Source organism: Pteropus alecto, unplaced genomic scaffold (assembly GCF_000325575.1).
Source record: "Pteropus alecto unplaced genomic scaffold, ASM32557v1 scaffold206, whole genome shotgun sequence".
In the NCBI taxonomy this organism is placed as follows: Eukaryota; Metazoa; Chordata; class Mammalia; order Chiroptera; family Pteropodidae; genus Pteropus; species Pteropus alecto.
This window is the reverse complement of record NW_006438906.1, coordinates 1,336,563-1,349,717: the sequence shown is the minus strand read 5'-3', so window position 1 is coordinate 1,349,717 and position 13,155 is coordinate 1,336,563. Positions and strand designations below refer to the sequence as shown.

General features: G+C 34.0%; 1 protein-coding gene across 1 annotated transcript in view; it reads right to left on the bottom strand.

Moving 5' to 3' along the window:
- The window catches only part of UBAP2 (ubiquitin associated protein 2), a 69,246-nt gene that overhangs the window by 38,255 nt on the left and 17,836 nt on the right, over positions 1-13,155 (bottom strand). The window contains 4 exon segments of the mRNA XM_025049718.1: positions 414-517; positions 2,002-2,056; positions 9,111-9,188; positions 10,566-10,719. Coding sequence (XP_024905486.1) covers positions 414-517; positions 2,002-2,056; positions 9,111-9,188; positions 10,566-10,719 — 391 coding nt within the window.

Here is a 13,155-nt window from a genome sequence, read left to right as displayed (position 1 = left end):
TGGTACTTGATTTATTGGGGGGATCACTTCATAAGATACAGCAATGTCTAACCACTATGCTGTACCTGAAACTAATATAATATTGAATGTCAACTGTATATGAAAAAAAAATTTTAATAAATTTTTAAAACATCCCTGACATACTGAGATTTGAGTGGGGGGTTTGTGCTGATTTACTTGGATTAATTACCGCCTCTTCCTCAGAGTGCAGAAGGAAAAAAATCAAATTTACCTTAGGGAGATTTATAAGTAAGAGACTTTGGAAATGTTAAGAACAAGCGAACAATAGTCTCAGAGGTAGGACAGCAGGTTGTTTTTCATTATTCTCCATCAGCACACTTTGATGTCATCTTTGTATGTATATTAACAATTCAAACAATTAAAACACATCCCCAACAAGAATAGACACTTACCACTTCCCTCATGTGCACCATTCTGAGCAGTTTCCCAAACTAGTGGTTTTGTCCCACACCCATCTATAGATGGAGAATCTGAATAGTCTGCAGGATTAAACGTCCTGGAGTTTTAAATAAAGAATAAAGGCAAATGAAGCAATCATCAAGTCATAAAATTAACTTTACATCATCTTCCCCCAAACAAATTCTGTTCCTTCTTAGAGACACCATGAGAAACTTCACCCTTCTTCTCCTATTTAATTATAGCTCTCTGGCCATTAGGATACAGATCTTTTGAAAAACAAAGGCTGCTTAGGGACCTTCCATGTACTCTTATATGATACACCTATTTCCCTAAGTTGCTATCCTCTGCATCCTAAAGCAGGTGTAGAGACATGATCATTCTAGGCAAAATGAGGGTTCTCTGAAAAGCCCTCCTGAAAACTAAACCCAGACTTACATAGTCAATAAGTCTTTTCTTACCAAGTTAGAATCCAAGTTTGGCTTTGAATCTTTTACAACTGATTTTTATGATCCTTGCTGTATAAAAACAATGGTTATAATTTTTTTTTTTTTAATTTTGTTCATTATCTCTTTTTTTTTTTTTCCATTGCAATCCCACGATTCAGAGGTCTAACTAGGGCCGAATTAAATACTACCTTTAAATTTTTCACAATAGAATTTTTATTGTGCTATCACCAACAAATTTTGTTTTCAATCACAAAAGACTGTTTCTAAAGGTAAACAGCAAAATCCACAAAATAGTTTAAAGCTACTGGGCTGGACATACATGTTTGTTCCCTGTATTTCCATCCTTCGTCCACAGGGAGCTTGGGCAGAAAATAGAGATGGCAGGAGGTACCACCTGAAAGCAGTGACCCACAACAGTGCTGCCCTGAAGTTATGGAGAGACAAAGGGCTTTTCTTGGAACCAATTTCTTTCCCTTCTTGACTGTCATCTACATATGACTTCTGTAAGATGCTTAAAAGCTGTTTTTGTAAAAGTTCAGGGGGAGCTAATGTTTTAGAAGCAGCAAAAAGTGAAATAACAAGAAGAAATAATGAATAAACAACTGATTATATCACTTGCATAGTATAATCACCCTTTACTATTATAATTCAGGAAAAAATGATCACTTTTATATAAACATTGCATTTATGTACCATTCAAAGACAACTGCTAGATTTACTAACATAACTTATGCGGTGGTTTTCAGCTAGGGGTAAATGTGTACCTCTCTCTCAGAAGACATGTGGCAATGCCTGGAGACATTTTTGATTGTCACAATTTGAAAAGGGGTGCTACTGGCATCTAGTAGGGAGAGGTCAGGGATGTTGCTAAACATAACACAATGTAAAGGACACCCCACCACCTCAACAAACTATCACCCAATCCAAAATGTCAACAGAGCCAAGGCTAGAAACTCTGCTCTAAGGCCTATTATGATACAATTTTATTTGTACTATTTTGCTTTTTTACTATTTTCTAAGTATAGAAAACATCTGACTCACCACGATAAAATGGATATGGAATAGAGGAAGGAAAACCTTAGAGTTTAAAACTAGAGAAGGTACTAACTACAAAAATAGGGTGGTTAAGACTTACCCCATGCCTTGGGTTGAGAATCTTCCTGCCCCTCTCCCTCTGCCACGTCCGAATCCTTTAAAAAATTATAGTATAAAATAGTATTTACATCCTACACAATTATAATTTTACCAACTTCATCCTATAATGCACTTACACAAACAATACTGTCATTGTTCCTAACAGTACCGTCTTTCCCTCCAGTGCGCTCAATCTGCTGGTCGCTACTGACACAGCCACCTACACGGTTATTAATTTAAAAGGAGAGAATTTAATTTTGCTTGTATAATATTTGTGTGTACCAGCTTAACACAAGCAGGTTATTTTTAATATTCTGTGTTTTTTAATACCAGCAAGTGCAAACATCATGACATCATACACCTCTACTATAAAATGAAATGAGAAAAAGAAAGGGGAAATTGCTAAGTTGGAAGTACTATACTATTAATTAGCATTTTAAATACGAGGACTTTGACAATAACCAAAATGGCAGCAAGCAAGAGAACTAGCAAGAACAAATATTTTTATTCAACAACTCTTCAATTTTTCTTAATCAAAATCCTAAACTGTGGAATACAGTTCTAGATGCAAGAGCTAAATCTACACAACTCTTAGAAGAAAATAAAGAACAAAAGCTTCAGAGCACCAAGTTAATGATTTCTTGGATATGACACCAAAGACAAAGGCAAGAAAAATATACACATTAGAGTTGTACATCAAAAGACACTATCGACAGAGTACAAAGGCAACTCATACAATATTTGCATATCATATATTCTCAACATCACTCTTCATTAGGGAAATTTGATTCCCATTATGACAGCTTACTATCAAAAAAAGAGAGTAAAAATAACACTAGAAGGGTCATGGAGAAACAAACCCTTGTGTAGTGTTTGGTTGGAATCTAAAATGATACAGTTACCATGGAAAACAGTATGGCAGTTCCCTCCCGCAAAATTAAAAATACCGTATGATCCTGCAATTCCACTTCTGTACATATACCTAAGAAAATTTGAAAGTAGGGTCTGAATGAGGTATCTGAACACTCATGTTCACAGTATCCTTACTCACAACAGCCAAAAGGTATAAGCAACCCAAGTGTCCATCGATGTATGAATGGATAAGCAAAATGTGGTATATACATACATACAACGGAATATTATTCAGCCTTTAAAAGAGAAGGAAATTCTGACACATGCTACAATATGGATGAACCTTGAAGACTTGTGCTAAGTGAAATAGGCCAGTCAAAAAAGGACAAATATTTTATGATTCCACTTAAATGAGGTATATGAGACTAGTCAAACGCAGAGGAAGGTAGTTTCCGAGGGGTATATTAGCCATACTAATATAACTAACACGTACATTAGTCATGTATAGTTAACTTACCCAACAGTTCAAGTTAAACTATTAAAAATATGACCTTAAAAATTGACCCTACTCCCAGAGATAGGGGAATAGAGGGAAATGTCCTGGAAAGTGGAAGAATTTAATAATGCATATCAATAGCTGCTACTGTAACACTGTCAAAAAGCAAAGGTAAGACTTCATCCAAAGCTTTTACCACAGCCTACAAAAAGGTTGAGAATGAAAACGCTTCACTGTAAAACAAAACAAAACAACTTGTGATGTTATCCATACAATGGGATGCTCTTTGGCCATAAAAAGGAATGAAGTACTGATACATGCTACAACACTGATGAACCTTTAAAACATTAAGCTAGGTGAAAGTAGCTAATCACAAGAAAACCACTATAAGACTCTATTTTTACGATATGTCCAGAACAGGCAAGCAAATCTATACAGACTAGAAAGTAGATTACTGGTTGTTTATTGCTAGGGTGGGGGATGAGGAAGGTAGAGGAATTGGGAATTGATAAAGGCTACAGGGTTTCTTTTTGAGGTGATGAAAATATCCTGAAATTGATTATGGTGATGACTGCATAATTCTATGAATAAAAATTACTGAATTATAAATGGGGTATATTGTATGGTATATGAATTGTATCTCAAGAATATTTTCTTTTTGGCTATAATGAACACTGTTACCAAAGAAGAGAGCAAAAGAAAAAACACAATAGATTTATTTTTTTTTTAGTTTATTTGAGCCAAACATACAACATGCCAGAAGCAAAATCTCAAACTTTCCCAAAACACAATTGCTCTTGATAAGTGGACCCATTACAACAAAAGAGAATTCATTTCAATGGCACACGTGGCAAATGGTACTAACATTGGTTAAATATTAATAGTGCCAACATTTTTAAAAAGGGATTCTGCTAAGAAATCATTAAATGATAACCAACATACTTGAGCCAGAAAGCAAGATGTACATGAAACAGAAGAAAGGAATTTATAAAAGAAATACATATCGAGTTGGCGTCATAGTGTAGTGGTTAGCGTGTCTGCTTTGCATGCAGAAGGTCCTGGGTTCGCACCCCAGGTGGAGCCACGGACCATACCCAGGGTGCGCCAGGCCCCCTGAATGCGCCGGGGGCGCCAGGCCCTGGGTGCATGCCACGAGCACGTAGGGGGAGACACCCTGCCTTCGGAGATCCAATTCTTAAAAAGGGAGACGGCAACATCCGTGGCGGGGGGCGGGGGGGAAGGAGATTAAGGAGGAAAAAAATAATAATAATAATTAAAAAAAAAAAAAGAAAAAAGATACATATCCTAAATTCAAAAATCCTGCAAATTCTCTGGAAAAAGTCAATATCAACTACATATCTCTCTCTCTAGATACGGAAACAGTTAATTCTTACACTCAAGTTATTAATGACAAACAAGCCAAACCTCTTAAGTAGATTTCTGAAAATAAAACACATTATTTACTGTAAATTTTAGCAAGATAACAAATTGTTCTTTCCTATTCCCCTGGCTAGTAATGCTACCAATAACATTGTTTTCTGTGTATATACCATTTCTCTACACTGTTATCTGATACAAACAGCTACTTTCACCTAGCAGCTCAGAGTAAAGGCCCAGGGGCTTTTAAAAGAGAAAAACAAAATTAAAGATTATTATAAAGAAGAAACCAATGTAATGATAAATGCTATACCTTTTCTCCAGTAATTAATTGGCCAATAAAATCATTCTATTCTTTTTGTTACCTTCTGTTTTCCTTTTCTTCCAAGGTGGGCAGTTCAAGGCCTAAAGCCTAAAACCAAGGAGTACAGATGCTATCCATCTTCCTTACCATCTTTTCTATACCTATAGCGACAGTGGCAAATTTGGAATTTTCACTATAAAACTTGTTCCTAAATATACACAATAGTAAGCAGTTTAAGCTCCTCAAACACAGAACTATACTTAAGTTTTCACTAATTATTTCATGGCATATGAAAAGAACTTTACCCAGAACACTCCAAATCTCATGGATTTCTAACAGGTCTTTAACCTCAAAATTAAGTCAGTATCATCCAAGAACACTTCCAGTCATACGGTGGATACTTAATAAATGCGAGCTAAATTCCACATATTGTATACAAAACATGATATGATTTGATAATCAAGTACCTCTAAATGGTCAACATTTATAATGTTCCAAAGGTTTTCACACCAACTACCAGGCTTAGTTCCTAAAAAGCAAACACCAGGACATTGACAACAACTAAGCACAACTGCTACTCTCCTCCTCTAAAGGATGTAGTTTTCTCACAAAAACAATTCATAAATACTTTTCCACAAACTTTAAATGTCTTACAGAAAAATTATTTGTTACAAGTATCACATTGATTTTTGATCCTCCAAATATATACAGCAAACATTCAGAGAAAAATATAGAAAATCTAGGCATAAAAGAGAATTTAACTTTACTTCATTTGCTAGAGTTCATACTTTTCATGCTATAAAACATACTCCCAAATTATATGACTTTTGCATATTAAAAATTATCAAATTCTTTATATATACTATCCAAAAAATTACAGGTTAGGTTATTAAATCCACGCTGTTTCATATTTTTTTAAAACCAATACCATGCAGATAAGGCAAAAATTAAGGAGGGAAGGGGTGACTTACTGAAATTTTAACAATTTGAAATTTTAGCAATTTAATCACAGATGTAGATTAGTGTTCTGAGGGAAAGTCAATATGAAGTCAGTAAGAAGAGCCCACAAGTATAGTCAAAAGAAAAGAATAAATGCAACAGGGACCTTAACAAACACTTTTTAAAGCATGTATTTCTTTTTTAAATACACTTTAAAATTTGCCTGCTAACCCATAGACCAAAAATAACTGGAAGAGAACAATCAACTGTTTTAAGGCTAATTCAAACACACTATAGAAGAGTAAATTAAGACATTAAATATCTTACAACCCAGCTTCTGGGAAGGAACATGTTGCAGAAAGCAAAGAATGTGTATTCTTTAACTATGAATGTGATGTAAACTATTAATCCTGCACCATTATTCACTTACTATCAAACTGGACTTAACTAATATTCACTGAGCAAAATAATTATGTTTTTATGCATACTGGGTACTATACAAATGTTTTTCCCCTCTTGCCCTGTGCTAGACTTTGGATACTGATTCAAAGAAATCTCCAAACACAGACCACTACCTTCAATAGCCCTGATTAAATATATTTAAATACAGGTGTTATGATATAAAAACTATACCTCACTAAAGTTTATTTATATGTGGGGGAGGGTAGACTGATTTTTTTTTTTTTTTAAGTCTATGTGGGTTTATAAAGAGTTAATCCAAGTCTCTTACCCAATACTTTACACCCTTTCTAAAAGTAAACATGTTTGAATTAGGGATTTTAATGCAAGCCAGTATCATTTCTAGATTTTACTTGGTTTGGCTCCTTTCAATCCATAAAAATAATTCCCAGTGGACATGGTTTCAAGGCTACCCACTTGGTTAAGTCCTTCCACTTTTCCATAATGGAAAGCTGTTTATTTACCTCCACCTCTAACATAAAGAATTTGTCATTCTTGAGAAAGGAAGGAGGCAACAAGGCAGATAACCACCTATTATTACCAACTCAGACTCTCTCCTCCCTCCCTCGGTCTCTCTGAACAACCCAGGTTCCAGAATAAGACAGAACTACTTCAAACTCTAACCAAATGATCTAGTTCTCTCATCTGTAAAATGAGAACAACAATAATCCTCAGAGGGTTTACTGAGGAATTAAAAGAAAATGCATGGAAATCACTAGCAAAATCCTGCTACAAAAAAAGCACTTAGCGTAAATGTCGGCTATTATTTTTGTTAAATTTCTTTTGTTAAATGTTGGCTATTATTTTTGTTAAATTTTGTTAAATTTCTCACAGAAAGAAAAACATTTCAGAAACAGGTAATTCTAAAGACACGTAAACACCACAAAAACTCATTTCACTAAAAAAAAGAGCTGACAGACCTAGCTATAGCCCTCAATATTGGAGAGAGAAAGCAAGGTCCAACACTTCCCCTGAGCAGACTATTCTTGCCACAAAGAAAATCACAATGTGGAATTATCTATGTCGCAGTACCCATCTGGAAAATTCTGAGAAATCTTTTAAAAACTAAACTGTAAAAACCAAAGTAAAGATGCTAAAAATTTCAGTTAAATTAATTCTAAACCCACTGATAAACTCACTAAAAATGAAAAACTCATTAACCTGAACATCACTAAATAAAAAGGAAGACATAAAAGTACCTTCTGATGCAATGCAATATAGATACACAACACCACCCATGCTTATCTTAAAAAGTGAGCATGAATTTAATTTTTAAAGTTACATTTACAGTAAACATGAGGGCTACAAAAATAACCTAAATGACACCAAAGAAACAAAAAGACAAATGTAGAGTGTGAAACATGACATTCTATGGGACAAATCACATGGTTCTGACGACAAATCAATTATGGAGAAAAAAGTGAAGGTGCAAAGATGGGGAAGAACTACTCCAGATTACAGAGAATCAAAATATGTAATGTATAAATCTTGTTTAAATCCTGATTCAAAGAAATCAATGATGAAAAGACATTTTTTTAAATATCAAGGAAATTTAGGTATGCATTGAGTATTAGATGATAACTAAAGTTTACCACAATTTTTAGGTGTCAAATAGCATTACAGTTACATATGAAACTGTCTACATTTTTCAGAGATGCTTACCATAGTAATTAGGGGTAAGTGACCCAAAAAAAATCTACTTTAAAATATTTCTGCAGAGAAAGAAGGAAGAAAGAGACATATAAAGTAAACATGGCTAAAATTCTTAAGCATTGTTGAATAAGAATAAGGGACCATGGAGTTCATTTAACTACTCTCTGCACTTTTTCTATGTTTAAAATTGGTCACAATAAATAAAGGTTAGAAAAGGGAATTATAATTAAAATCTATTTGATAATTTCAATATTATTTTAACTCTGCCTGGCAAGTTTGTATACAATTTTCTCTTTTTCTGGAAATCATTTACCTTTGCCCCATATAGTGGAAGCTAAATGATAGTTGGATGAATGAACAGCCAAGGGAGTTGACAGTATTTGCACTACCTATACTATTTCTACACTTAATATTTATGAAAATTTCTCCCACTATATAATGTTCATTTGAAGAAGAGTCACAACTGCATTGAACAATGGATCAAACACATCAGTCAATTCAGGCAGCTCCTCCACTGAATCAAAAGAGAGTCTGCATATTACGTCATGTACTTCATTTTATAACCCTGAGAAAATTCATTTGCAACTCTCAAGTATATGTAACTACATTCTTAAAGTGATTTAATGACATCCCAAATTAATAAAATGTAAAGAAATAATCACTAACAGAAAACGGGGAGGCTGGGGGGTAGAAATCAATGGGTAAATTTTAATTTTAAAACCAGTGAGTAAAACACATTTGTTAAAGTCCAACATAAGAGAATTAATAATGACATTTTGGTCAGAACTTCAAGTTTTAAATTATTTATATAAAGTGTCTTCTCAGCTCATTTGAAAACAACCAATAGGTTTCCTCAAAATTACAAAATCCAAACACTTCATTTATAGGCATCAGTAAATAAATCAAAAGATTTCAGAAGAAAAACCATTTGTTCAGAGTACACTGTCATGCCTTAGTCAGAGCCCAGGATAGCGACAGACTGTCTGCTTCTTCAATCACAATCATCTTCTTTCCCCTTATTCTATCTTACCTCTACCACGAGCTCGCTTGCTACGGTCCGAAGGCTTGTCCCCTTGATTGCAATCAATTCCATTCTCCTCACCTCTATCTACAGAAGAAAAGAGTACCTCTTACACATAATCATACCAGGCAACTATTAAAGGCAAAAACAAATTTTTTTTTTAAATGCTAAAATTTAACCAGAGTTCAAAAACATAGGAAAAACAAAACCAAATAAAAGTGGCTCAAAACTGAATGACAGCACATCTTACTTAATTCATAGGTAAAAATTCTATTTAAAAAAAAAAAAAAAATACCACTTTTTCTTTCTTCTGTTTGGACTTCCCCTCCTCTAAAATAAGTTTACTTCAAAAAACCACCTTTGTTATTCAACTATATAATACACCACAAAATTTGCTCATTGGTTAGGTTTAAGGCCTGAAAAGGCATGGAATAGCAAAATAACACCACCAAGGAAACACTGAGTTATTGGGGAAATATAAGTGTTAGAGACAGGTTTTTATAGGATACTGTCCAGAAAATGCCAACTGTCTTTTTTTTCTCCTCATCCTATATTGGCATTAATGATTCTATATAACAAAGAAATTTTATAAGCCATATTGACACAGCTTGCTGACCTCATCTCTTTCAGGGCTTAACTCCCATGAGTTGTCAGTGAGGCTTTTCTTAGTGGTCACTCTATTTAAATTTGCTAGACCTCTTCTTAGAAAACCCATCTCTCTGCCTTCCTCCCCCTACTCCCACAGCACGATCCCTACATAACACTGTTAAAATATTAATATAAAATGTTACTTTTTTTATTGTTACATCTCACTCTACCTCCATTAAAAGGTAAGTTTTAGGAGGGCAAAGATTTGTTTTATTCATTGTTGTGTGCCTGTAAGAGTACCTGCTATATAGTAAGCACTCAACAAATATCCATGGAATTACCTAGCAAAAGTCTCTAAAGTGGTATGTTAAATACATAAATTTTATTTGTTCATAATTTAGCTACTTTGGTATGTCTGTACAGCATATCATATATGTTGTTTTAGGTAAATGATGCCAAAACTTGAGTTGAATGGAAAGTACTGAGAAAATCTTCCTTCTTCCACAACTTTCTGCTTATTCTAACACTTGTCTATACCATGAGTATCTGTACATGAAGAAGAATAAACAGCTTCATCTATCAGTGAATGAAAAACCTCTTTTAACATTAGAGGATATGCTTGATTCACAACAGAAGGCAGTCTTAAAACACACAACACAACTAACTATCTACAGCCCAGGTCAATGCTGCTATGAAATTCATCAGTTAGGCTTCTAATGAACTACTTAGTTGTAGCTCATTTCTAAGTGTTAACTATAATAACGAATGTTGCACTGAGGAAGTAGATTTATGGGCAGTCATAGGAAAACTCTTTCATCTTTTCAGTATGCATGAAAATTTCATCATAAAAAGTTGAGGGAAAAAGTCTATACTTACACTCTCTCCCACGATTGCCACCTCTTCCCTTCCGATTGCTGTTTCCACGTCCACGACTCACTTCCCTCTCATTTCTCTTCTCTCTATTCTCTTTGTTTTCTGAACTTTCTTTTCCAAAATTCTTCTTCTTCCCCCCTACGGTCTCCCATGAGGTCTACCGAAGATAAGAGTTGTCATTCAGAGTGGTCACTGAAAGTGTGTACAGATTATCAAGGGTGCATGCATGTATCTTTCAAACCTAATCACCCATGCCTTGCAGCTCACTTGCCTACCATTTTCTTTTCCACATAGTTCTTTCTGATAAGGACAGCAAAGGTCTTGCTTAGCTCCTTTGCTATACAGATTACAGCAACTAGCTAAATTTACAACTACTATATGTTGTCTCACCAGAAAGCCTTTTCCTATGCTGATCTGAAAATAAAGTGTCATTTCCCCAAGCTCTTACTATATGCCATCCCCCACCTACCTCAGTAGTGGGCCTTAAAACTATTAAATACATAGATTAGCTCAAAGATTACAAAGTTACATAAAATGCCCTAAAATCTCGGGAATACAACTTTCCCTATTCAGTTATCCAAAGTAACCATCTAAAAAATTTTAATGTTAGACAAATAAAATTTAAGGTTTTTTAATTAAGTACCCTAAATTTCAACCTCAAAGACTTGTCCCAATGAGAAGTCAAATGATTTATATAACCTCCTTCTCCACCTCTCTAATGGTGACCCCAAATCAAATCATACCATATATTAAAAATTGCTGAGGAAAGAATGAGACACTATGTTCTTGTGAATGTAAGTAGTAGGCTATTAGGGGGTGTTACTAGGAAATCCCAAAATTGGCCCATTTGTTTCTATTTACTTTTTCATAATCTATCTTCTTTCACAAGAGTTGAAATGATTCAATCTATTTGTTTGTTTGTTTCTATTTACTTTGGTTTCTATTTACTTTTTCATAATCTATCTTTTTTCACAAGAGTTGAAATGATTCAATCCCCAAACTACTAACATTGTATATCCAAATAAACATAAGCACTGGAAATTAACAAACTAAAATTAAAGAGATATAGCTGAATTATTTCCAAAATGGGAGAGGCCAGATTTAAAACATTTTTAGTTACAGTGGAATAATCAGATATCCTTAATTCTGGTAAGAATGTATCTATTCTAACCTTCCTGGAAGTCTACTTGTTAACAGCATCCAATTTTTATTTAGTTCACAGCTTTTGACCCAACAATTCTACTTCCAGGCCTTTATTCAGAGGAAATAATCTGATAATTGTGCAAACATTAATATATAGACAATAATCAGAATAAAATGGGGGGAAATTCCCTAAATATCTAGCTAAGAGATTATCTACTCTAGAATATCCATAAAGGGAGCAGTATATAGCTATTTTAAGAGTGATCCAAGTGTACAAGAGATTGATATAAATTAAGCATGCTATCAGCAAACAGCATATAAAATAGGAATTTTTAGTTCAATAAGAGCCTATCTAATATATATATATGAAAGTTAAAAGTAGTTATATGAGGAAGTTTAATTTGATTTAACCTTTTAATTTTTCTGCATTGCTTTTTAATTAGAGAAATCAATAAAGCTTATTTATTCCAGTAAATAACTCCACAGTATACAAACTCGATTTATTACGTTCACTAACATGACTAAACAAGACAACTATGTAAGATAGAATCCTGTCCTCTTAGGTTAACAACAAGTCCTGGAAAATTTACACACAGTAGAGTCAGCACAAGGTACCTACATATATAATGTATAACGTCTTTATACTGCCAGACCTAAAAGTACTCAATCATTATGAAGGGACAGACTTTCTTTGTAAGACATTTGAGAGAAAAACATCTTACTCCATTTCATTCAGCAAAAGAACCCTAAAGCAAGTCTTGGCTCGTGAACTCTACAAACACTGACAACTTATTTGTGAGGAGAAGTAGGAAAAGACCTTTAAGGAGCAATTGGTTTAACATCACAGTAAATGCTAGAGAATATCACACATTTTGCACAATAGCTTACAAGCATGCACACAGGCTTTCAAAGTGAACTAATTACAAATTCTCAACGGAACTTCTGTCATCTGTATTTTGCTACTTATAGGACAGGTCTGAAGAAAATCTAAGAAGACTTCACATTTAGTAATCAGAAAAACAGCTTTCCAGGCCAGCCATTCAAAATCACTCTCCTACACCTTCGTATTTGTCAAGAACTACTCAACACGAATTAGCTTTTTTTTTTTAATTACATTAATGCAAGGGAATGATTTTTCAAAACTATTTTGTCACTCAAAATGCATTATAATGAAACAAAAAATTTAGTACTATGATCATGTTTTCTTTTGTGACAGCTACCTCTACATGAGAAAGACATTCATCTTTAAAAATATCATGGACAATTTCCACTTGACATTTTTCAAAGTAATAATTTTGTTTCAGAAGATGTTGGCACAAAGTAAGGTTAGCCAATAAAACAAGATTTGTTTGCTTTCATGGCTTACTGAAATGTTCTTGCTCCTAGCAAACCTAGGTGTTTACGTTCTCTAGCATCCCCACTCCAATTAATTCTACCCTAGTCAAGAGAA